Raw genomic sequence first — 26,169 nt, forward strand, 5'->3', positions numbered from 1 at the left:
TATTTTAAAGGCAGTCTTGCCCTCACTAACATGGCGGACGCGTTGACGTGTCGCTTCAACAGCTCAGAGCGGCCAATGAGGCGTCTAGTTATTTATATGTCTATGACTGCTTGAGGGCGTGTAGCAAACATCTGACCAATCACTAAGCATATACTAAAGTAAAATCAACCAATCAACATCATCCTTACATGTAGTCCATTTCCGTTTAGCGGAAGTTGACGTTGGTAAAGCCAATGCAAACATTTCTGTTCAAATCTAGTATTTATAGCGAGGATAACACTTCATAAAGCGTTAAGGTGTGTCTGAAACTTTGCGTCGTGTTTTATCAAGTGCGTAGCCTGCCGCCAGTTTTAGTGTTTAGTAAAGATTATTCTATAGAAATGTGTGAAGAGTGTTATGACTGTAGTCATTGACTGTCTAACGTTAACGTACCTAAGGTGAGATCAGCTGGACAAATATCTTGTTTTACAATATTAGAACTATTCATCTATTGTGTTTAAGTATTACCATTATACAAATACTTAAATGTTACTGTGTGCAGCTTTACAGGTCAAATACAGGTTTAAAAATGTCGACTGTGTTTGACCATAAGTACATTTTCCTCTCATCTTCAGATTATGTATCAACATGAGACATGGCTGTAAATGTGGTTACAAATCACTTGATTTAAGACTGTTTCATAAACTGTCAAGACTCCCAAGAGCCACCTGCCTCACATCAGACTGGAGAAAATGACAACAGACCTGATTTAACATGTTAATGCTTAGCCTTCTTTCTTACCTTTCCCACTGGTTTTCAGATGGTGTCTTGAAGGATATCGTGCCCCTGTCCCGTGAAGTCTGAATCACGTGATTGATGGCAGCTCTGGCAGTTTTCCGTCACGTCTGCAGCGGTCCTCTGCTCTGGGGCTGGGGTCCCGTCCTGTGTGGCCTGCTGGGGTCTGTGTTTGTTCTGCTGCTGCCTTTAGCAGGAATAGAAGAGCAATGCTGTGCCTCACTGAAGGGTGTTGCTCTTCTGCGCTGTCGGCTGTGGGGGGGTGTGCAGCGGCCCGTGGTGCACACCACGAGTCTGACGGTCCCTTTCACTGCACTAGACCTCCTGCCACAGAGAGTCAAGCCCAGTAAAGGTACAGTACACTTGAAGCTGCTGCAGACTTTTTGTTGATGAGTAACTTAAGTGTCATCAATCAAAATTGACTGTTTACTCTGTAAAGTCAATTTTTGGATGCATATTATTCTAAATTAAGTATCTTAGACTTCACAATCTTGTATCGTAATCTTATCCTCCTGGGACCCAGATGTAGACTTTTGTCATCTGTAGTGGACATTATATTTTAGCAAATTTCTCTGAGACCATACATGCCATATGGATGTCCACTACAGCATCCATCCATCGTGTTTATATTCTATATAAATATTTTTCTTAAATGTATACATGATTGTATTTATTTATATATATATAGTACAGACCAAAAGTTTGGCAAGAGAATACCAAGAGTGTGCAAAGCAGTAATCAAAGCAAAAGGTGGCTACTTTGAAGAACCTAGAATATGACATATTTTCAGTTGTTTCACATTTTTTGTTATGTATATAATTCCACATGTGTTAATTCATAGTTTTGATGCCTTCAGTGTGAATCTACAATTTTCATAGTCATGAAAATAAAGAAAACTCTTTGAATGAGAAGGTGTGTCCAAACTTTTGGTCTGTACTGTATATACAGTAGTGGCCAAAAGTTTTGAGAATTACATAAATATTAGTTTTCAAAAAGATGGCTGCTAAACTGCTTTTAGATCTTTGTTTCAGTTGTTTCTGTGATGTACTGAAATATAATTACAAGCATACGTTTCAAAGGTTTTATCGACAATTACATGACATTTATGCAAAGAGTCAGTATTTGCAGTGTTGGCCCTTCTTTTTCAGGACCTCTGCAATTCGACTGGGCATGCTCTCAAACAACTTCTGGGCCAAATCCTGACTGATAGCAACCCATTCTTTCATAATCACTTCTTGGAGTTTGTCAGAATTAGTGGGTTTTTGTTTGTCCAGCCGCCTCTTGAGGATTGACCACAAGTTCTCAATGGGATTAAGATCTGGGGAGTTTCCAGGCCATGGACCCAAAATTTCAACATTCTGGTCCCCGAGCCACTTAGTTATCGCTTTTGCCTTATGGCACGGTGCTCCATCGTGCTGGAAAATGCATTGTTCTTCACCAAACTGTTGTTGGATTGTTGGAAGAAGTTGCTGTTGGAGGGTGTTTTGGTACCATTCTTTATTCATGGCTGTGTTTTTGGGCAGAATTGTGAGTGAGTCCTATCCCTTGGATGAGAAGCAACCCCACACATGAATGGTGTCAGGATGCGTTACTGTTGGCATGACACAGGACTGATGGTAGCGCTCACCTTTTCTTCTCCGGACAAGCCTTTTTCCAGATGCCCCAAACAATCGGAAAGGGGCTTCATCGGAGAATATAACTTTGCCCCAGTCCTCAGCAGTCCATTCACTATACTTTCTGCAGAAGATCAATCTGTCCCTAATGTTTTTTTGGAGAGAAGTGGCTTCTTTGCTGCCCTTCTTGACACCAGGCCATCTTCCAAAAGTCTTGGCCTCACTGTGCGTGCAGATGCGCTCACACCTGCCTGCTGCCATTCCTGAGCAAGCTCTGCACTGGTGGCACTCCGATCCCGCAGCTGAATCCTCTTTAGGAGACGATCCTGGCGCTTGCTGGACTTTCTTGGACGCCCTGAAGCCTTCTTTACAAGAATTGAACCTCTTTCCTTGAAGTTCTTGATGATCCTATAAATTGTTGATTTAGGTGCAATCTTAGTAGCCACAATATCCTTGCCTGTGAAACCATTTTTATGCAACGCAATGATGGCTGCACGCGTTTCCTTGCAGGTCACCATGGTTAACAATGGAAGAACAACGATTTCAAGCATCACCCTCCTTTTAACATGTCAAGTCTGCCATTCTAACCCAATCAGCCTGACATATGATCTCCAGCCTTGTGCTCGTCAACATTCTCACCTGAGTTAACAAGACGATTACTGAAATGATCTCAGCAGGTCCTTTAATGACAGCAATAAAATGCAGTGGAAAGGTTTTTTTGGGATTAAGTTAATTTTAATGGCAAAGAAGGACTATGCAATTCATCTGATCACTCTTCATAACATTCTGGAGTATATGCAAATTGCTATTATAAAAACTTAAGCAGCAACTTTTCCAATTTCCAATATTTATGTAATTCTCAAAATGTTTGTCCACGACTGTATATATATATTATACATACATAAAATGTTTATTACTTAACAATAAAACTTCTGGAAAGTTTTTATTTTTACGGCTCAGTCAATTCTCAATGAATCCAGTGCCTCCCTCTTAATTTTCTTGTTGAAGTTTGTTTTAATTTTGTTGAATGTTCAATAATGAAATGTAAAAAATGTTTACAAATGGCATTTCTTTTTAAAATGTATTTGCTTCAAACCTAATATTCATCTCAAATTCAAATTGTTACATTTGTGGCTTCTAAATCTCACCAGATGCTTAAACTCAAAAGTTCATTGCAATCAGGTTTACAGACTGTCATTTAACAGATAAAACTATACAAAATAACTGAAACTAAACATACTTTGAAGTGTTAAAGTCTTTTGATTATTCATCTCTCAGCTGGAGACACAATGTGAAGCGTTGACCGTCTGTTTGTTTACAGAGACTCAGCTGGAGGCAAAGGCGGCTCTCCAGCAGGCTCTGGAGATGAAGACAAATGGCAAGAGGGAGAAAGCTCATAAACTGCTTGTCCACGCGCTCAACATGAACCCAGAGTTTGTGGAGGCGCTCACTGAATTAGGAACCATACTGGAGGAGGAAAAAGACGTGGTCCAAGCAGACCACCTGTACACCAAGGCCCTCACCATCTCGCCCTGCAACGAGAAGGCTCTGGTGAGCAGGGATCGCACACTCCCGTTAGTAGAGGAAATAGATCAGCGCCACTTTGGAATCATTGATGGAAAAGTGCGACGTCTCATGTCCATATCCAAAGGCAACTCTGCTCTGCGCCGAGTCATGGAGGAGACCTACTACCATCATATCTACCACACTGTAGCTATTGAAGGCAACACGCTCACTCTGTCTGAGATTCGTCACATTATTGAGACCAGATACGCCGTTCCAGGAAAGAGTCTTCAAGAACAGAACGAGGCAATTGGCGTCGACGTGGCCATGAAGTACATCAACACCACACTTCTGTCCCGTGCTGGAGCGATCACTGTAAATGACATCCTAGACATACACCAACGTGTCCTAGGCTTCGCCGATCCCGTCGAAGCCGGCCGATTACGTGTCAGCCAGGTGTTCGTGGGCCATCACATCCCACCACATCCGCAGGACTTGGAGAAGCACATGCAGGAGCTGGTGCAATGGTTGAACTCGGAGGAAGCGCTGCAGCTGCACCCGGTGGAGTTCGCAGCTCTCGCACACTATAAACTGGTTTACGTTCATCCGTTCGTGGACGGGAACGGACGGACGTCTCGCCTGCTCATGAATTTAATCCTAATGCAAGCTAGTTATCCGCCGATCACCATTCGGAAAGAGCAGAGGGCGGAGTATTACACCGTCCTGGATACTGCCAACGAGGGCGACGTCAGGCCCTTTATTCGCTTTATCGCGAAATGCACTGAAATTACACTTGATACATTACTAATAGCCACAAGTGAGCATGCAGTGGGGCTGCCCGGGACTAGTCATCACGCCTGTCCTGACTGTAAACACACCATATCTGTGCATAGCTGATAGATGTACACTGGCAAGTGGAAAAAGATTGCATGTGGAGTAAATTGAGGTGCCATATAAGCCTCTGTACCGACCTTGTACTGCTAGCAGGGGACCTAATTAATAAACTGTTGATCCATTTGAAGTTTGTGCATTTACTGTGTAGCTTTATTCGTTACAAATCCTGTTCAATGTTCAAAATGTTCACATGGTTTTACATTTAAAATGAAAGAAAAGCTCTCTTATTCACTGAATGAACAGTATTAGGTCAGATCTTCAGCAGCTACATCCTTCTGCATTTGAGTTCATGATAATGTTGCAGAAATGAACTGCTGTCTGTTGCGAACTACTATATATTCATACTCCTATTTGTGTGGACTTTTTTTGTGGAAGTCTCAAAATGCAAGCTTGAGTTTATCTCTTTTGAAGTTTGACAGGTCTGTTAAATGTGAAAGATTGCAGTTCTTTAGTGATGTTTTTCAGATGCTTTACTAGCTGAAGTGCATTCTGTGAACAGCTTGTTACTTTTCTCTCAAGCTGGCAGGGTACAGAAAAAAAAAGTTAAAAAATTAATGTCTTCTAAAGCCAATTTGAGTAATAGTAAAAATAGTAACTTTTTTTTTTTAGTTTTGAGGTTAAAAAAATATATATTTCAAGAAAAAAAAATTATATATATATTTTTAGATTAAGTCTGTTTTCATCTGAAAATGCTTGTTCCATGATTCTGATCTATGATGCAAGGAATATAATTGCCCACAGATGTTCAAAATGTTAAGGAAGATGTATTATTGTAACAGGATTATCGTTGCGAAGTTGTATTAATAATGTTGGCAACTTTTTTTGACTCATGTCTTTTTTGAGTTTTCTCATTATTTTCAAGCACTTTAATCTATTTAAACATAGCTTTAATTTATTTACTACTCGTAAAAGCTATTTTATTATTGTGTGTAATAAATTATGTGCAACTACTCATTTCCTTCTAGTATTTGGTGGATTTATGTCTATTTTCTCATCTTTTCATATGTAGGATAATGGCACTGTTGTGAAATATGGAAAACGTCAGCTGTACTCTTGACAAAAGATCAAAACAAAAACATGGCTAAAACGAAATGAGAAAATGTTACATATGAGCACAAGTCATGTTTGACAACCACATACGTTTAATTGCATCATTAAACAAATTAGGCTTTAATAAAAAGGAAAAATAAAACCATATGACCACACACAATTTGAGCAACACAGGAAATACAACAGGAACATTATTAGAAATAATTGTAAGATTGCCTAAAGATGACACTGACGGTTTTAAATAAAAATGGCCCAATTTATAATCAAATAATTGATACAATAACCAAATTAAGAAAAGTGCACAATTTACAACATGTATACCATGTTTTCATTATTTTTAATGTTGAACAAGACATTGCAACAGCACATTTTTTAATTATTTTTTTTCTCAATCACTACTTTAGGCCACTGTGGTGATCAAACGCAAATATATAGAGCTACTTTTCTTTTTTTTTTTTTGTTCCAAATATACAAATGCTTTAGAAAACTATAGCCAACCATTGAGGGGTGTGAACGAGAATCAAACACAATCAAAAGATCAACACAGGAGGGAACTGTCTAGTGTATGACACTGCAGTTAAAAAAATAAATCAGCTTAACATTTAATAATGGATGAAGTACAAAAGTCCATCATAACCACCAAAACCAGTAAATAATACTAATATCCAGGACATTTTAGATGATATATGTTGTGTGTACACACACACAATACAGTATAGGATGGGTTCACAATTAGGTGAACTCTTAGTGGAAGGTTCTAGCAATATACAGCTGCATAGATTCTTCAACTTACAGGAAGGACCCAATCGGTTCTAAAGCAGCAACTGTGCTCCTCAGCCAGCCCTTGACTCAAATATCACTGCAAATGCATGGGTTCTAGATTAGCTAAAACTGGAGTTCTAGACTGAAGGTTGAATTGAATATATGTGTGGAGCACAAGATTTAATCTTCAGAACATTATTGAGCACACAAGGTAAGCCAGGTTTACAAGCTGTGTCAGCAATTAAACAAGAATCAAAAGGGCAGTGCTTGGAGAAAATACAAAATGTGACAAAACTAGAATCTACTCATTTCCAGGACACTGTACAGCTTTTAATTAAAGCATTGCAGTCTAATAAACACAAAAGCTGAAACTCTTAGTGACATGTTGTTGGCAAGGTGCTGGATTTAATTTGCTGACAAAGATCAACTATTACTCCATTAGTCTTCATCATCTATGAAGACAGTTTATTTATTAGTTGTAAATGTACACATGCAAGACTGTTTCAAATGACTGTAGTACTGCAAATAAATTATTTATACAACATGCAGTTCAGTGAATATGTAAAATAAAGGTTTTGATCTTTATTTGTTGTTGGCTTTGACAAGACAGAGGTGCAAGATGCATCTACATATCAGCTGCCCCAAAAGGGACCTACTGAGAAATGAAGAGTTGAATCCTATTTATGATACATCATGCATCCTCATATTTAATGTTCTTGCATATACCTTTTAAAACAACGATCACCACATCGTTTGTTTTAACGTCCTGTTAAAAAAATACTCGCTGACAAAATCTGAAATCTGCCCACAAATCCCGTTCGTTATTACTAAGAAATAAAGGAAACAATACAGCTCGCATCTCCAAGGTTGAGGTGTTAAAATAGTTTTTCTATATATGTTGGGAGTGGTCACATATTTACAGAAAGCAGGCTAAATTAAAACGCTGTTTCTCCACCGGACTTCTAAAGGACACAGCATGGCTTTCTGTCAGAAGGCAGGTATTCTTCTTGTGGTCTCTGCATACGGTTTCACTTTTTGAGGAGCATCCTGGCAAAGTCCTCGTTGGACAGAGGCTTGGTTTGAGTGTCCAGGCTTGTGGCTCCAGGTCCTTCATGCACTCCATCGGTCACTGTGGCGTGTGATACAGAAACAGTCCCGTTCTCTGCTTTGGCATCTGGAGCACTCTGTCGGTACAGAGAGCGTGGCAGCAGAGAGATCTGAGTGCGTCCTTTTCCTCTTCTGAACAAAACAAAAAACAATTCAAATGTGTAAAGAGAAATAACTGATGTTTCTTTAGCAAACAAGAACTATAAAAAATTACAAAAAAATTAAAAAAAATCCCCATTTTGTATATATATAAATCTAATAAACATTTAAAAATGTGAATTTTTTTTTTTTGCTTTGTAGGACTAGACAATTTAGCATTTAAATAATATTATTAACATAAAAAAATAAATATTTATGAAAGCTGTAGAAACTAGTGTAGATATGATAAATCAATTGCAACTTAACTTTTTTGCTTTATTGTTGAAATGTTTATATTAAACTTAACATTAAATATTAAACTGAAAAATATATAATACTATTTCACAGTAAAATAAATTGAATATCTAAGAAACATAATAGTAATTTATTTCATAGTATTATAGTAAAATTATATTAGTGTTGTCAAACAATTAATCAAATGAATAATCGCATCTAGAATAAAAGTACTGTACTGTGCATATTTATTATGTATATATAAACACACGCATGTAAATTATACATATACATATTTATACATGATATAAATATTTTCTTAATATATACAGCATGTATGTGTATTTATATATACACATAATAAATATACACAGTACACATAGATATATTATGCAAATAACTTATTTTAGGTGATTAATCGCAATCAATAGTTTGACAGCACTAATATTAATACTTAATTCCTGATTTCAAATTTCAAGCTTTCATTTAGCCACAAAGCCGTGGGAAGGTTTATAAATCTCATTAGAAATCTGTTGTAGTAGCTGGTGCATGTTTTCTCAATGCACATTATAATCGACCCTAACTCCCAACAAATGCAGAGATGAGTTTGTGTGGAGCAGCATTTACTGCAAACCAAGCCACACCGAGACACTGAATATAACGCATCCTAAGCTTCATTCACACAGCATGTATATTTATCTACTTAAATTGCAGTGTTTGATGAGCTGTATCGCCATTTTTATTTTATTTTAATTAATCCTTTAGCCCTTAAATTTATACTAAGGGGCATCTGAAGCCTCTTTTACTTTCTCAAATCGAATTTCAGAGCAAATTTCCCTTCCCCCCCCCCAAATTTTCCTTTTTCTCTGGAGACATGAGTCTTCGCATCCAAGACCACAAATTGTCACACCATAATAACTGACATCCACATAGTAATTCAAAACCAGACCAGCTAACTTGGCGTATCATGTACTTACGCTCCCTGAGGTTGCCTCAGTGTCGATGCCCCCAGGATTCGACTTGGAGCTGCTTTATCTTCCATCTTCCTGCTCGGGGGGTTGCTAATGGCAACAGAGATTGTGAAGTTTTCCAACATGGTGCCATCCATCTTCATCACAGCCTGCGAGGCCTGCGCTTCATTCTCATATTCCACATACGCCAAACCCTACAGAGTACACACTCATTTATGTGAACACTCAACCACACAGGAAAATGGTAATATTGGTTGAACTTTTGGACATGTAATGCATCTACAGGAACATGAATATTATCTGAGAAAATCAGCTTGAAGATGACTATACAGGGTTTCAGAAGGTTTTATAAAGTCAGCATGTTCTTCTTTAAATGTAAACATCGAGCCAGCAGACAATGAGTTGTATTAGCAACACAACCAAATAATTCTTCATTACTATTTAATTCATTTAAAAAAAAAAAAGTCTTGAATTGCTCTGCTCCGTTCTTTCTGATCACAGAAAATGTTGTTTTTCCTTGTTAGTTTTGTCTTGTTTTCCACTGCAAACATCTAAAATATTCTTGAATCAAAACACATTTACTTTATAAATTAAATGACAAGTCTTGTTTTATGAGAAATTCATAAATTAAACAAGTTCATGATTAAAACAAAAATCTGCCATTGGGCAGAAAAATCTGCTTAATTCAAATGGTTTTATAATTCAAAGTTTTTATAGCCTACTGACAAATATTTATTATGGTTTTAAGTATTAACTCGATTTTGTTCAGTTTCTCATAAAACAAGACTTTTTTTTTTCTTCATTTTGCAGCTTGATTTAAGGATGTCCGATATTCGAATTGGAAAAGACACTGAAGGCGGCATTCGTTTTAAAAAATATTGCAATAGAAAATAGTTATTTATTCCTGTGGTGACAAAGCTTAATTTTAAGCATCATAACTACAGTCTTCAGTTTCACGTGAACTTTCAGAAATCATACTAATATGATTCACTTATTAATAATGGTTATTATTATTATTATTATTACCAGTTTTAACAGATTTTGCAGCTTAATATTTTTTTTTAAACATTTCAGGATTATTTGATGAACAAAGTAAAAAAAACTGCATTTATATGAAATAGAATCTTTTGTAAAATGATTACAGTAACTTTTGATCAAATGTAATTGATAGTTTACATTCATTTTATACATGGACTATATTTTGCAGGAGACTGGGACAGTCTGTATATTTTAAAAACGGTACAAAAAAGTACAAACTCTCTATTTATATTATTGACAGAGGCCTATCACTCACCTTGGGTTTGCCGGAGCGGTTGGTGACAAGCCGTATGGTTTTTACTGTGCCATGCTGTTTACAGAGATCCTCCAGTGTCTCTTTAGTGCAGGAGTACGGCAGGCCCGAGATAAAGATCTTGTGCTTCTCCATTGCTGTTTTGTACTTAAAAACCTAAGACACATTGATTCACATTTTAAAAATGATTACCTAATTGTTCACTTGAACATCAAAAAACACTATAATCACAAACTCCGTAGTATACATTCTAGATACCTTGAAGTCAGGATTCTTATTCTTGTCCACACAAGGAGACACATACATGGGTCGCCCATCCACCTCCTGCCTGTCCAGTTTCAGTGCCTCGGATACAGCCAGCCTGTCCTCAAACTGCACATAGCAATAGCCTCTAAACACACCTTTCGGTGTAAACACGGGTCGCACCTGCTGTACAGTCCCACAACCCTGAAACAATGTTCGGAGCTTGCCCTCTGGGTCCTCCAGATTAAAAGCCAAGTTACTGACAAATACACTATCTTCATCTCTGCGCTGCTCCTGGGGCTGTCGCGGGGCTTCAGACAATCCCTGTTGGTTCTTATGGAAACTGGGTGGCTCAGATTTACGTGGTGGTGGAGCTCGTCGACTGAAAAGCCCACTTTCTGTCTCCATGTGCTCCTCTGTGGCTGTGCTACCAAAGTCCTCCTCCCCTCGGAGCCTCTTGGATGGCAGTCCTGCACACATTTGATACATCAGTACAGCTGAAGTCTAAACCACACTTGTTTGGAAATGATTTCCAATTTCTCTAAAAACAGATTTTTTTTTTTTTTACACAACAGAATTATGCAACTTCATCCATACCTTCATCCTCTCCCCATTCATCCTCGTCCTCATCTTCAGCTTTCCGTTTATCCCCAGTACTGTTTGCTTTCTGGCTCTTCTTTTGGGCTTTTTTATCTGCCTTGGCTTTTCTCCTGTGCTCGGCTTTCTCCTCTTCTTGTCTGGCTAGGACAGCCTCTTTTTCAGCCACCTGCAGAAACAGCATCGAAACAGCTCAAAAAATACATCAAAAGGACATTTGCACATGGCAAGCTTCAAGACAAGCATGAGAGATGTATCTGCTTGCTTGTCACTACATTACTTCTGGAAAAAAAGAACATACATAAAAATGTAATGCATGCCAGGTATCCAGAAAATCCCATGGAGACTAGTTAGGACTTACTCTTGCTCTCTGCTCATTGACTCTGTTGAGTTTAGTCTCTGTTTTTTGGACTGCAGCATCCCAGTCTTCCAGAGAGCCTGTGAGAGACAACAACATCCAAATAAACCCTACAAATCCATATAAACAGAAATCTATAAATGCATCAATTAACTCACCCTCCACTCTTTCAAAGTTGAGCAGGACATCACAGACATGCTCAGGGTAGTCTGATGTACACTGTACAGCTCTGTGGAGAGCCTTCCTGCAGTGAGCAGCATCTCCATATGACCTGATCCACAAACATGCATACAGAGATAAAACAGCAGCCTTTACCTGCCGTTCCAAGTTTTAAAGACAATAATATTAAATCAAAATAAAATCAACCCCTAACTTATTATAAATGCACATTATTCTGAACAGAAATGCAACAAGTGCTGGCAAAATAAGTCTGAATGTGAAATATTATATTAGAAATGAGCATTACAAAAAATCTCAAAATTGGCTTTTGCTTAGTCTTCTATCATTTTCAAGGTTCATTTCGTCCAGCACAGGTCACACAAATGTCTGTTTTCATAATTTCATTAAAATGTAATAACTTGCTCAATCCATAAAATAGAACAGATTTTTCTGCTGATATAACTAAGGTCTCACAGACAAGGGAAAAATTATATTAACTAATATTATAGCACAACCCCATTCTGATCCAGTCAAATCCCGATGGATAAACGTAATCCCCAACATTACTTCCTGAATATTCTGCTTCACTCAGAAATATGTTACACTATTGAAGTCAAATGTGATGCAAAGGCTGTTTTATGTCATCTTTAAAACACAATAGTTCTCAAACTTTTAGACTCAAAGGTACCCATCGTATAACTCAATATTCAAATTATTTGAGAATGATCCAAAAAGCATTTTGTGCATCAAGTGAAAACATCTCAACGGATGCACAAACTGACTGACCTTTCCAGGTTGTAATATTCCAGCCACATGTTGGCATATTTTGCATTGCCTTTTGTCATGATGCTGTCCCACAGTTCACGGGCCTTCTGCATGTTCTTACAATGTAAGGCCTGTTTAAAGCAATCAAACACAAGCAGCACTGTAACAAGTACGGACAGACTTTAATCAGCAGAACGACATTAGTTAATGGAGGATGGACAGATGGAGCAGTATAGTGTTTCCTCACCTCTATCCTTGCCCAGATCTGCATTATTATGCAGGACAGATCTCCACTTTCACTGAACCCTGAGAAACGAGATAGTAGTTACATGTGTCTTTTTACTACAAGTACTCTCATACCTCATAAAAACAGACAAGATACTCACTCTCTTTTACATCCTGTTTCAGGTAGTCAAGGGAGCGTGCAAAAGCTGCCCGCAGCTCGTCCAACTCCCTGCTCCATTCTGCAATAATCAACAAATCCATCAATAATAAATCATCAAACTCACTCATCTGATATCAGCTGCCAAAACTTCAGAATGTAAGAGCAAACCAGTAGTAAAATAGAAAGAAAAAACAAAACGTATGCTCTTGCCTTTGCTAAAATCAACACGTCTTCTCAGGTAGTCCAGATTAGATTGCCAGATTTCTACATAATCAGCCGCCTGGATGAAACCTGCGTTCAGAGCCTTTTCAAACACATCTGAAAGCAAAGAAATTATAATGCTATATTATAACAATAATTATAATGTAAATGTGTATTAAAATCATTTGTTCCATTCCTGCAATAATGTTTCCGCCATTCATGAACTGATTCAATATTGCTAACAGTGTTTTCATTTCTTTTGACCATTGAACTTGCAGGATTTCTTGACTTCTTATACTATATACTCATTGACCACTTTATTAGGTACACTTGTTCAACAACTCATGGCAAATATCTAAGTATTTGGGCCTCTTAGTACCAACTGAGCATTGTTTAAACTCCACAGCCTACATGAGTACTGTTGCTCACCATGTCCATCTCTATTAGGGCTGAAATGATTCCTTGTGTAACTCTAATACAAAAAAATCATCAAGTTTAGTCCATGTACTGTAACAACACATGGAACACTGCGTTTCCCCATGGACCAGTTACTGACGCACAACCCGATAAATGCTGGACATATTTAAGACCGTAAATCAATATGGTGGCTAGTTATGATGTCCCCAAGTTGCTATGTTTTGTGGAAGGCTAAGCACCATTCATGTTGACTGTCCCATTCATCTCTCTTTGTGACACACACACTCCCCATACAGTTATGCATAAAAATACCACAGAGAGAGAGAGTTAGTCAATAATACAAAGAGTGCCAGTTTTCACCTCTAAAATCAGTATGATTACAAATGTGATATGGATTTTATGCAACTGTTTATTAAACATGAAGTTAAAGGCACAATATGTATAGGGCTGCAACAACTAATCGATAGATTCTCATTATCGATTAGTCGGGTCTGCCCACAGTGCACGTACAACTGCAGCCGGTCGCAACAAATAACAGCACTGAATAACGCATTTCTATGGACAAAATGCATCTACAAATATTGGGGGAAACAGAATGAGCTTCTGCAGGAAAAATGTGTGATCCAAGCTGCCCAAAACATGATAAATCTTTATTTTAAGCTTCAAGCTGATGCGTCAGCATAATGCTTTGCCTGTCAGGTGCTTTTACAGATACGTGTGTGCGTCTTCAATGCAAAAAACTTTCAGGTAACGGTCATATCCTTATCTATAAATGTCACTTATTCACACAAGCCTGTCCATTTTTGCATAAAGGCCCACCCTTACAGTCTGCGTTAAGTTGAAATATTTACTGAAAGAGCACTGCAGCGTGCGTTAAACAGACGGAATAAAGAGAGGCGAGGGAGAAAATATTGTGTAAGACTTTCAAAAATACATTTAAAGAAACTTCAAATAAATTTTCAAGCCAATATTGTGTTTAGCATAAATATAATAAGAAATTCTGAATTCCCAGATATTGCCTTTCCTTTTGTTTTATTTCTTTCTCTTTTATTTTGAAAGTACCTGTCACTGTACCTGTCACTGTCTGATGGTCAGCTCCATGCCTCTCTAGAGCCAAAAGATAGCTCTTCCATAGACCCATGGTCCAGGGACAGTTCCTGACGGCTCGCTCATGAGCAGATAACACTAGGTCTTTAATCTTCAACTGACGATCCTGAGGTAGAACAGAAAAACAATTATGAGCAAAGTCACCAAATCATTTGTAAAATAAATTTAGCAGTCTAAGTAGATGAGTGACAAAGTCTACGTCCACCAAGAGCAGCTATTTGTGACAAACATAAAAATGTAATTTAATCACCAAACATTCTGATTGTGGAATATTACCATTTCCAATTTGATCAAGAAAAATAGGGGAGGGGAAGGTCCTGACATCCTGGTCAAATATTGGTTTGAACGGGTCAGAACATTAGTATTATGGACTATGTTGAAGATAGATGAAGAGCTAATGAGAATAACTATAATGCTGTTCTGAAAACATGTCTGCATCCTCAGGTTGCGTGACAGCTGATTTTTCCAAATGTACAGCATGTAAATGTTGTTTTTAAAGATTAATTGGGGAAGGAAATCATTATCTTGACTAATTCAATTAATTCATTACTTACTATAGGACTATTCATATTAAAAAGACAAAAATTGCAGATGGCCTATTCACAGCAAAATGTTTATATATATATATATATATATATATATATATATATATATATATATATATATATATATATATATATATATATATTTGATATATATATAGAGAGATCTATTTGATCAAAAATACAGAAAAAAAAATTAATATTGTGATATATTACAATTTAAAATAATTGTTTTTAAATTTATTATACTTTAAATTATAATTTATTTCTGTGATGCAAAGCTGAATTTTTAGGATCATTATCACATGATCCTTTAGAAATTATTCTAATATGATGATTCATTATCAGAGTTGGAAACAGTTCTGCTGCTTAATATTTTTTCAGAACATGTGATACTTTTTTAGGATACTTTGATGAATAAAAAGTAAAAAAAAAAAAGAAGCTATGTTTTTAAAATATAAATATTTTGTAATAACAATATACACTACTGGTTCGGTAGTCTTTTTAGTCTTTTATTCATCAGTTTTGGGGAATAATTAGCTATTTATTCTCAGTTTATTTCACAGTACACAACAAGTTCCTGTAAAAAAGGACTACCCAGAAGCCATACCGGCTTATAAATAGGGCCCTTCAAGACACATAATCAGCACTAATAACAACAAATAATAATCCACCCACCCAATACCCATCCACACCAACAACAACACCATACACCACAAAATATCCACCCACCAGTCAACATACATCACACATCTCAACCATCCCTCAAACAAAGCCAATAATAGGGGTAAAAAGAAAATCAGATAAGTCAATAAAATATGAAACCTTCAGCCTTATGGTGTCTATCAAGCATAATGTTGTAACAATTTGTGTTTAAAATGCTTTTTAAATATATTAAGAGAAGGTAGTTCCTTTATAGAATTGTCAATCCATTCCAGATCCCAGGACCCTTACATGTTATACTAAAGCTAGTACACTTCATCTTGCGCCTTTTTCCCCCGTAATAGCGTTCTCCTTCTAGTGTTATGGTCATGAATACACGAGGTTACTGGAATGAGATGGCAAAGTGTTGGATGCAATTTATGAACTACATTATACATAATACAAGCATTTTGAAAACTATTGCACTCAGCGAGCTTCAAAAGCTTATACCTATAAAAAAGCGGATCAGAGGGAGCATCATAATTTGCCCATGATATAACACGTATATCTTTCTTCTGTAGAATCTGCAATTTTTCAAGATGGCTTGGGTATGTGTTACACCATATAATATTATATTACAATAATTTAGATGCGTTTCAAAAAGTGACATGTGAGCATCAAAAGGAAGATCATATCTTAATTTATAAAACAAACCAACATATTTTGACAATTCCTTTATTAAAAACTCTATATGTTGTTTAAAGTTTAAGGACTCATCCAAATAAATTGCTAAGAATTTGATGTTCTCTACTCTTTCAATTACTTTATTATGTATTTTGATTTGTATACTTTCAATGTTTGTCCGACTTCTATTTGAACGAAATAATAAATTTGGTTTTAGATACATTTATAGATAATTTGTTGTATTTAAACCAACTATCTACTTTAACTAATTCCTCATTAACAAGCTTTTGTAAAATATCAAGATTTTTATGGGACAAAAAGAGATTAGTGTCATCTGCAAAGACAACCTGATGGAAAATATTTGATGAACTTATAATGTCATTTACATACAAAATAAAAAGAAGTGGACCTAATATGGAGCCCTGGGGGACTCCACAAACAATTTCTGTGCATTCTGAATAACTACTGTTTATTTGGACAAATTGCTCCCTTTCAGTTAGGTAGCTTTTGAACCAGCTGAGTGCCTTCCCTCTGACACCATAGTGTTGCAATTTCCCAATTAAAATTTCTAAATCAATGGTGTCGAAAGCTTTTGATAAATCTAAAAATACACCAATACCAGTCTCACCATTATCTATAGCGTCATTGATTTTCTCGATGAGATCCAGAATTGCCAAACAAGTAGAGCTCTTTTTCCTAAATCCATATTGAGATGGAATGAGTATATTCATTTTATCCAGGTAACCACTAAGTCTATTGTACACAACCCTCTCAAGCACCTTGGAAAAAGTAGGCAAAATGGATATAGGTCGATAATTTGTAAGTTATTTTTATCACCAGATTTATAAATAGGTATAACTTTTGCAATTTTTGGTACTAATTTGGGGCCAGTAATTTTTTTTCTTTCTTTTTTTTTTAATAAAATCAATACTTCTATTCAGCAAGGATGTGTTAAATTGATAAAAAGTGATAGTAAAGAAAATATATTATTAGAATATATATTATTATAATTTTTTTTTTATTTTGAATAAATGCAGTTCTTTTTAACCTTTTATTCATCAAATATATTAGACAGCAGAACTGTTTCCAACACTCATAATAAATCAGAATATTAGAATGATTTCTAAATGATCATGTGATAGACTGGATGTTACATGTGACACTGAAGGCTGGAGTAATGATGCTGAAAATTCAGCTTTGCATCACAGGAATACATTTTATTTTTTAAAGTATATTCAAATAGAAATCTATTATTTTAAGTTGTAATAATATTTCACAATATTACTGTTTTTTCTGTATTTTTGATCAAATAAATGCAGGCTTGATGAGCAGAAGAAACTTCTTTTAAAAACATTAAAAATAGTAATGTTTCCAAAACTTTTGGTCTGTACTGTATATATACACACACACACATACATATTTTGAAAATATTTACAAGTATTTATATATCTATATTTATTTTGATAATTTATATTATAAATAAATATTTAATATATAATCAAAAGATTTTTTTCTGAAATACATACATGCATATGTGTATGTATGTGTATATATATACACGCACATTAAAAATGTGCACAGTACACACATATATTATCCAAACAAAAACTTATTTTGGAAGCGATTAATCATTTGACAGCTCTAAAATACATATATATATTATTTTGATGAAAGCTTAATGTTCTTTCTCAGTGTGAATAGGTCCACAGGAATCCATTTTTATTCGAAGTCTTGAATAAACTGGCCTTGAGAAAGACAGAAACCTAAAGGTACATAGGACATTTTAAAGAATTGCTTATTAAAATGCACAGAAATTGTCTTTTTGCCTTCTGCACCAAAGCCACTGAACACGCTCCAGGAAGAGCAGGTGTGTGTGTGTGTGTGATGAGTAGTCTGTAATGATTATAATACCCCACCCAATCCAGCACTGCTGTCAACCGATTTACAAGCACCTCTGTTGCTCAAAGATTACATATAACATCGAGCTAAAGGAGACGTTGAGCAGGGAATCAGTCCTCCATTGTAAGAGATTAAATCTATAGCCAAGATAAATCGGTCTGTGCTTAACTGCCTTCCATCAATAATAATTCAGTAAAATACAATTTTGCCTCTACAAACGTGAGAGATGCATAAAATCTCGACTTTGCACACCCTACGCCAACTCAACATCTGCTCACTGCTCTTCAAAACCATTCCATCAAAGACTTAATGATGATATCTGCTGAAGTATGAATCACAGTTACATCGTTCTTCTAAGCACACCAAGTTTGTTAGTAGGGATGAACATTTGGACCACTAAAATATGACAGATAAATCTAGCTAAATGCTCTAGTCGAATGGGTGATGGATGGATGTTAGTCATTGGAATAAAATTCATTCCTTTTTATGGAAACTGATCCAACATTCGATCCTAAAGTGGTGCAGGTCATCAGGAGGCTTTAGATACAATACAGCACTTTGTAAAATCAAGTAATAACCTCAATATATCCATTAGGCAAAGCAGCTCTGTGCTTCAAATTGTGAGGTGCATATAATTTAGTTAAATAGCATCTCAATTTAATCACCTAAGAGAGTACAAGCATGAAGTTTTGATTTAATTACTTCGCACATCCATAGCAGCCAGGAACACACGCCACCCATAGCCCTTAATGCAGAAGTTCATTAACTTGAGTCGTTGAATCAGAAAGCCCAAATGGATTGCCACTTCGGCTGCTAATATGGGGAGGTGTCGTTCTCCCCCCACTTCTCGTCCTAATTTTTCTCTCCCTACGTGCCTCCCACCATCTCTCTTTCTGTCTCGTTAACTTGCAGTTTTCCCCCATTCTTCTTCTCCTCCATCTGGTGAGGAGCTGGCTCTCTAATGTGTTCTCAGCTGCAGCTACGCTGCTGCACATTTGTGGCTTGTGCATCTCATTACCATCCCATTAAAGCAATTAATATGTTCCTGAATAAACAAAGGGAGGTGTGGGGTTGGCACACATGTGGATCAGTCAGTTTGTGAGCTGTGCAGAAGGCTGTTGGTGAAAGCAGACATGTGCTTATGAGAGTCGCTCACCAGATACGTGGTGTATTTGATCCACAGGTCCGGCACGAGGCAGTTCTCTGCCAGCGCTCGCTCAAATATGATCTGGACACGAGCTGGATCTCCTTCCTTAATCTCAAAATCTATGTAAGCTTGATACTCTGCCAGCTTTGGAGGTTCTGAGACCAGCTAGAAAATAAGAAACAACAGCTTTTGAGTTTAACAGGGAAGAAAAAGAGAGTCATACAGAAAAATTACATCTGTTCTAATGAAAAGATCGCAAAAGCACTTATTTAATTACGCTGCTGAACATTAACAACATCCATCTCTCAGCAATTCAAAATATTTGTGAAGTACGGTTTAATTTAATCCACTTCTTTCTGGGAACATCTCCACTTCCATAGATTGAATTTGTTCTCTGATTTCAGTTCTTCTTGTGACTTGAGTGAATTTTAAATATAAATATTTTAAATATGCATATGTTGAATATGAAAATCTGCATATTAAAAAACATAATATAAGTCTTAATTGTACAAATTTAGTTCTGAGAACTTCACTGCAACAAAAACGGTCCCTGATTAGTTTGTGTGTTTGTCAGGCTGAGGTCTAACCGCATAAATACAAGCTTTAAAGTCAACCTTGGCTACCCAAACCCATTTTGTTTCTTTAGTGTGCTGAATGTCCAAGAAAAACAGGATATTCTAAGAGTGAAAAAAGATAGAGCAATTGCTTTTGTCCATCAGGAATCAATTAAATAGTGAAAAGGGTGTGGGTTTTGCAGTCAACTGTGAAGGACTTCTGCCAGCACCAAATGGTTACGTTTCAGAGATGGTTCAAGCATTTAATGTTTGATGAAAGGCAAAAAAGAAATTAAAGAAACAAGGAGAAAAAAAAAGGAACGCATAAATTAAATAACAAGATTAACTGAGATTCCCATTTTGATTTCTCCGGAAAAGATTAGTGTAAGGAGTCGCTGAGCATTTGTTTGTGAACAAAGAGCTTTCATTACCACATGTTTAGTTCAATCAGATTCTCTAAATGACACTTATGAAAAGCTGATTTTGGCTGCAAGCAGGCTGTAGCTAAATCACAATCACCATCTTTAAAACCACAGCTGCTGCCAGAGACATAATTTCACATCAGATCAAATCAGAAAACCAAATTTTCTCTACAGCAGTGAGACAAGTATACAGTTACCAAAGCCTCCTCGAAAGGTTTGCATTTCTCCAACTGTTGAAGGGAATGTCTGTACTGGTGCGTGACCGTCTCAGGTACGCCGTCGTCAGCCCAATCCGAGTACTCTGCATACGTTCCCTCCATATCTAAAGAACACAATATCAACACAAACCGATCAGAATGCAAGCTTATTGAAAGCAATCTTTAATCTTTCTGTGTTGCAGGGACACACAGAGTCTGTTCTGTTTCAAAGATGTTTAGAATAATAGTATTTCTGATACTACTGCATTTCTCACCTATGTCATCACTACAAGGCAATTTTCTGACAAATAAGAAAGGCTATATAAACATGAGCAATGCTGTACCGAAACCTAATCTGCGATCTGGCTCTCTTAGCAGAGTGGGATGTGATCAGAGCGTTCTCCTCTGCATCTCCGGTGCCAAAAGCAGCCGGCAAGAGAGAAGCGGAAAAAAAAAACCCTGCTCACAAAACCAGACCATCTGGTTATCTGCAAGCTGCTCCTGGCTCTGCTGTCATGCTCAAGCGTCTGGCAGCGCTGGTGTCTACCTGACAGGACCGACATTACTTGGCTTTCAGAAATCCACATGAAAGGAAACCACATGCAACAATCAATATTATTGGTAACTTAAGCCTTAATCAATCCCATTTGACCAGATCTCAGTTCGGTCTAGACATGTTGTTCTCGGTTTATTTTATTTCTGCCAAATTGCGCAATCTTAGTCATAGTCAAAATTCTTTCGGCATCAATTCTCCCAACCCTTTCTTTCTGTGGACAAGTTTTTCTGATTATTTATTCCAACACTGAAAAGAGAAAAGAAAGAATGGGAAAGTGGGGGACTGTAGGAGCGAGAGGAGAGAAACAGAGCGGCTCTCACCCATCAGAGGAACAGCTAGCTGTCGTCTAAAGAGTTTGTGTATGCGTTCGAGCTGGGTATTCAGCAGCTCCTGCTGCTCCTTTGATGCAACGCTGCCAGGAGGAGGCTGAAAAACAGGATGGGTTAAAAAGCACTACAAAACAAAACAGTCACCAATCATTTAAAAGATTTAACATCAAAAGTCATTCTTCTCATATTAAATAAACAGTATTTTAGGTTGCTATTTTCATAGCAATCTAATCCCATGCTGATATTCTGCAATAAATCAGAGTAGGAACCCAGAGTAAATACCTGGACTGTGGAGAGAATAACAATCTCAAACTCCCTGTAGGCCTCCCAGATTGAAGCTCCTTTAGTCATGTGTAAACCTACTGCAGTAAGCGCCCTCTCAAAGATGGAGCGAACACGCTCAATGCCTCCCTGGGCTCCCATTCCCCCGATGGAGTACTGAACATATTCCAACCAGATCTCTGGACCTGTGGATGGGTTTACCAGTATCACTTTTTTTTATTCTCCAGCACAGGTTTACCTCAAAACAATCCATCTTACAAATAAGCAGCAATTATAATTTGTTATTTAATCAAATTATAGCTGCTAACACAATTAGTGTTTTACAGTTAGTTCATACACTTGATCTATAACATTTAGAAAACAATACAAAATTTGACCAGTTTCAAAGAACAGAAGGATATGAATACAATTAACCACACTTACACATATAATCTTTGACAGCCCTCTCAAACAGCTCGTAGACTTTCTCACGATCTGATTCGTCTTCTGTCACGCGGATTTCATCCTTCAGCCAGTCCAGCCAAATCTCTGTTCAACCGAACAAATCAGTCAAACACCGTAACACAATACCTATATCTCCACATCATAAAATCTGAACACTCCTTCACATATTAAAATACATGCACTTTCAAAGTTTCAATATCTTTTTCTCTGATTTTTTTAAAGATTCATCATTAGCAACAAACTAATTTTCTAACAGCATTTTTTTTCCTGCCATTGCAGTCCAACGCATTATAAAGATTTCCTATTATCATGTGCAGTAAATTCATTAGAATCATCATCCAATTTCAAATTGTTTCCTGCAGGGCTGCTGCAGAATGTCCTGCTCCTGGAGATCATCATTCCTAAAGCGCGGTGAGTACTCAAACCTCAAGTACAAATCAAAAAATAGCCTGGACTCTAAAAGCACTTGTTCTTTCACATTATATAATCGGCTACAATCTCTCTGTTGCAATGTAAGTGAAAAATCTGGCTAAAGCACAAAGAGAACAAAGAACAAAAAGGAAATAAGGATGTCCCACCTTCGGTGATAGGAAAGAGTTCACTCATCTTCTGCCTGGCCTTGCGCAGTCTGTGGAGCTTCCCTTCTTGCCGCAGGAGTTTGATTAGGTCTACATGGCAGTTGTAGTCAAATGCATTGATTGAAAGCTGTAGAAATGGTACATGGGGGGGTTGACATTAGCATTATGACACTTCACAAAATGTTCCAACTGAATTGATTCACCAAGCATTTTGTACAAGTCGACATAATAAAGTATAAACATGCTAAACTCATTCAGCATAAATGTCAACATGAGATTACACTTCATAAAAGAAAAATCTAAATAATGAAGCATACAAAAAACATATAAAATGATTGCAATGCTTCGGGAAGTTAAATCTTTTGTCTTCTAAACCGCATGACTTCATCAGTACAGATTCTTTCCAAACGTTTAACAACTGTTTGACAACTGTATGTTTGGATGGGAGGATGGCTTCATCTGGACAAGGTGGGCATTCACTGTAGTCTCGCATGCAGGAGTGGGAGACACTGGAACAGCGCCACTTCCCACGGAGAGAGAAACTGTGTGGAACTGAAAATTATTGGAATAAATCAGATAATGCCAGTGTGACTTCTTGTAACTGAGGCACTACATCTTGCAGGGAACAAGAAAATCTTTAAATCTCTGCTTACGTATTGCAAAAAAACAAACAGACTGATGGATTAGAGATCGGACACACTTAGTTGACATCACAGCTGTTACATGACTGTGGTTGTACAGAAAACCTCAGTGACTTTACTGCTCAGGAATGCTCTGACTTAAACAATACGATGCATGCAAGGACACAGAGACTTAAACGAACATGTGCACTAATCATGGAAAAATCACAGAAAAAGATGTAACTCTTGCAGGAAAAAGAATTCTGATGGCATTTTTTTTTCAAGCACATTTTACCAATTCCAAACCACATCAATCTAAACAACTACTATTCATCTTTTGAAGTGAAGTGAAGTGACATTCAGCCAAGTATGGTGACTCATACTCAGAATTTGTGCTCTGCTTTTAACCCATCCGAAGTGCACACACACAGAGCAGTGAACACACACACACACACACACACACACTGTGAGCACACACCCAGAGCAGTGGGCAGCCATTTATGCTGCGGCGCCCGGGGAGCAGTTGGGGGTTCGATGCCTTGCTCAAGGGCACCTAAGTCGTGGTATTGAAGGTGAAGAGAGAACTGTACATACACTCCCCCCACCCACAATTCCTGCCGGCCCGGGACTCAAACTCACAACCTTTCGATTGGGAGTCCGACTCTCTAACCATTAGGCCACGACTTCCCTTTTATATTTAATCATTTATAATTTATATATAATTGTCCTTGCAGGCTAGAAGTGAAAAACTCCTTATATTCAGGTGTGCAGAATTATTAGGCATGTTTTCTTTTACAGATAAAATGAGCCAAAAAAAAGAAGAGGTTTAACTCAGACTGAAAAGTCAAAAATGATTAAATCCCCATTAGAAATATTGTTAACTAATGCAATACAGAAATTACAAAGCAAAGACATGGCTACTGGACAGCATAATGCTCACTGGGTCAGCGGGGTCAGAAAAAACAAAAAACCGGAAGGAGATGAAAAGACACACATTAACTGCAAAAGATTTAAGAATTAATGTGAAGAATTAGGTGTAAAACCATCAAGTCTCCAGCACCACCATTTTCCAGAACTGCAACCTTCCTGGAGTCTCCAGAATTGCAGGCTCTCAGAGACTTTGCTTGGTTAAAAAAAATCCTAAAAATGTACCCTCAATTAATAAGAATAACATGCTGAAGTATTATGAAATACATTAAGACTATTTTTGTATAGTACAGATAAGTAGAGAGTGACTCTTGGAAGGACCAGAACCTCTTTGAAGAATTTATCTTTTAAAATCTGGCAGTAAGTTTAAGTGGCTCAGTTTTATTCCGTCTCCTATCCTGAAAAGTCTGTTTTGCAAAATTGACTAAAATGATCATAACTTGAATCCTTACCCGGTGTACATAGATCACTGCACTATTTCAAGTAATGTCAGTACAATTCATGCACATCAGAAACATGTGCTCTTATCTCGGTACAAAAAGAAAAATGCAGTAAAACAAATATATACAGTTCCTTTATTGTGCCTCTGTGATGTTTTCATCTAATGCTACTGTATACAGTTTGTCAAAACAGAAACCACCCCAAGAGCTGGAGCAATATAAGGAGTCACAGAACAAACACGTGGACATGACCATTACCAAACACTGCGCAACAGTGTCTGTCTTCAGCCCCTGAACGCCTCCTGCTACTGCATGTGGTCCGTAACCTAAAACTACTGTTATAAACATGATTAAAATCTTAAGTCTTCACAGGAACTGATAGGTGTTTCTTGACAGCTCTGTGGCGCGAATTTAAACTCAGTGCGCACGGTACGCGTCATCAAAACACTCCAACGCTAAACTTTATTACTGTATATTTCACAAAGTCTTTTGGAAAGGAAGGTCGCAAAGCTCCTTTAACACACCCGGGACTGCATATATTTGGAAACCCTAAGTAGAAAGGCGAAATGAAAAGATAGCTCGGAGGATTAAATTAAATATCAAGACGAGTCTTCGCTAGCTCGCTTAAGCATCTGCTAGCCACATTCCTCAGGAAAACCGTTATGCATTTCTGTGTTTTTAATCACTCCTGGCCATGTATTTGGTAAGTTAAGCACATAAGACTTCTCTAATAAACGGGCTCTGTTAAATACATGAACAGAAACTCCCCAGCAGAGTCGTTCGTGCGGTGTTTTGAAAGCTGCGTATGTGAGGAGAGTCGTTAGCCTCATTCATTCCTCTCACCTGTTCCTCCAGCCTCTGGATCTCCGCTTCATTTTCGCGCTCGTCTTCAGACGCATCTTCTTCATCTTCCTCCTCGGATTGCTCAACTCCCATCCCTTCTTCTTCTTCCTCCTCCTCCTCTGACTCCATCTCTCGCTCCATGCCCTCAGCCTCCTCTTCGATACCTGGCAACAACGTCTGCTCTTCGTTACCCGCCGTCGCCATGTTTGAGTACTATCTGCCTGGAAACAGTGAGAGGCAGGGCTCGCGCACACAGCACAAGACCTCGCGCGAAAAACAGAGCGCTCTTCCAGTGAAGAGGCGTGGCTTAACTACATCCAAGTCATGCATTGGCCGTCATGCATTGGCATAATAAAATACCGTGACATTCTCAAATATACACATATAACCAGTGTTGGGGAGTTACATGTTACGGAATTGTGTAGCCTAATTAAATTACAAAATAAATGTAACTGTAATCTGTTAAATTTGATTACAAGTTAGGCTACTTATGA

The 26,169-nt window shown here is 37.4% G+C and overlaps 2 protein-coding genes across 4 annotated transcripts; one reads left to right on the top strand and one right to left on the bottom strand.

Annotated features, from left to right (window-relative positions):
• Positions 1 to 210: 210 nt before the first annotated feature.
• Positions 211 to 4,911, top strand: LOC132141562 (protein adenylyltransferase FICD-like). Of its 3 annotated transcripts, none has more exons than XM_059551197.1 (3): positions 211 to 290; positions 799 to 1,126; positions 3,709 to 4,911. In XM_059551197.1, exons 2-3 carry the CDS (start codon positions 856 to 858, stop codon positions 4,785 to 4,787), a joined length of 1,350 nt encoding a protein of 449 aa, XP_059407180.1. In that variant the 5' UTR covers positions 211 to 290; positions 799 to 855; the 3' UTR covers positions 4,788 to 4,911. The 3 variants fall into 3 exon arrangements, with proteins under 3 accessions (XP_059407180.1, XP_059407181.1, XP_059407179.1); XM_059551198.1 differs by having other exon boundaries at positions 213 to 296; positions 800 to 1,126; XM_059551196.1 differs by lacking the exon at positions 211 to 290 and adding an exon at positions 301 to 413 and having other exon boundaries at positions 781 to 1,126.
• Positions 4,912 to 5,908: 997 nt separating this feature from the next.
• On the bottom strand, positions 5,909 to 25,959 carry LOC132141563 (squamous cell carcinoma antigen recognized by T-cells 3-like). The gene is made up of 19 exons (XM_059551199.1): positions 25,676 to 25,959; positions 22,846 to 22,972; positions 22,247 to 22,351; positions 21,824 to 22,008; positions 21,533 to 21,638; positions 20,657 to 20,781; positions 19,493 to 19,648; positions 14,537 to 14,675; positions 13,055 to 13,162; positions 12,846 to 12,923; positions 12,707 to 12,765; positions 12,481 to 12,590; positions 11,694 to 11,806; positions 11,539 to 11,615; positions 11,178 to 11,346; positions 10,596 to 11,050; positions 10,341 to 10,493; positions 9,053 to 9,240; positions 5,909 to 7,835 (listed from the first exon to the last, which is right to left on the bottom strand). The coding sequence occupies exons 1-19, from the start codon at positions 25,877 to 25,879 to the stop codon at positions 7,625 to 7,627; spliced, it is 2,868 nt and encodes a 955-aa protein (XP_059407182.1). The 5' UTR covers positions 25,880 to 25,959; the 3' UTR covers positions 5,909 to 7,624.
• Between the last annotated feature and the right edge of the window lie 210 nt (positions 25,960 to 26,169).

This window comes from Carassius carassius, chromosome 5, assembly GCF_963082965.1.
Source record: "Carassius carassius chromosome 5, fCarCar2.1, whole genome shotgun sequence".
Lineage (NCBI taxonomy): Eukaryota > Metazoa > Chordata > Actinopteri > Cypriniformes > Cyprinidae > Carassius > Carassius carassius.

What these genes read in the sequence shown, in the direction of transcription:
- LOC132141563 (XM_059551199.1), bottom strand. Translation starts at nt 25,879, where the DNA reads ATGGCGACGGCGGGTAACGAAGAGCAGACGTTGTTGCCAGGTATCGAA. An exon ending in GCTAGCTGTTCCTCTGATGG is followed by an intron (nt 20,782 to 21,532) that starts GTGAGAGCCGCT and finishes TGTGTTCTTTAG; the next exon opens with ATATGGAGGGAACGTATGCA. An exon ending in AACCTTTCGAGGAGGCTTTG is followed by an intron (nt 19,649 to 20,656) that starts GTAACTGTATAC and finishes CTTATTTTCTAG; the next exon opens with CTGGTCTCAGAACCTCCAAA.
- LOC132141562 (XM_059551197.1), top strand. Translation starts at nt 856, where the DNA reads ATGGCAGCTCTGGCAGTTTTCCGTCACGTCTGCAGCGGTCCTCTGCTC. An exon ending in GAGAGTCAAGCCCAGTAAAG is followed by an intron (nt 1,127 to 3,708) that starts GTACAGTACACT and finishes GTTTGTTTACAG; the next exon opens with AGACTCAGCTGGAGGCAAAG.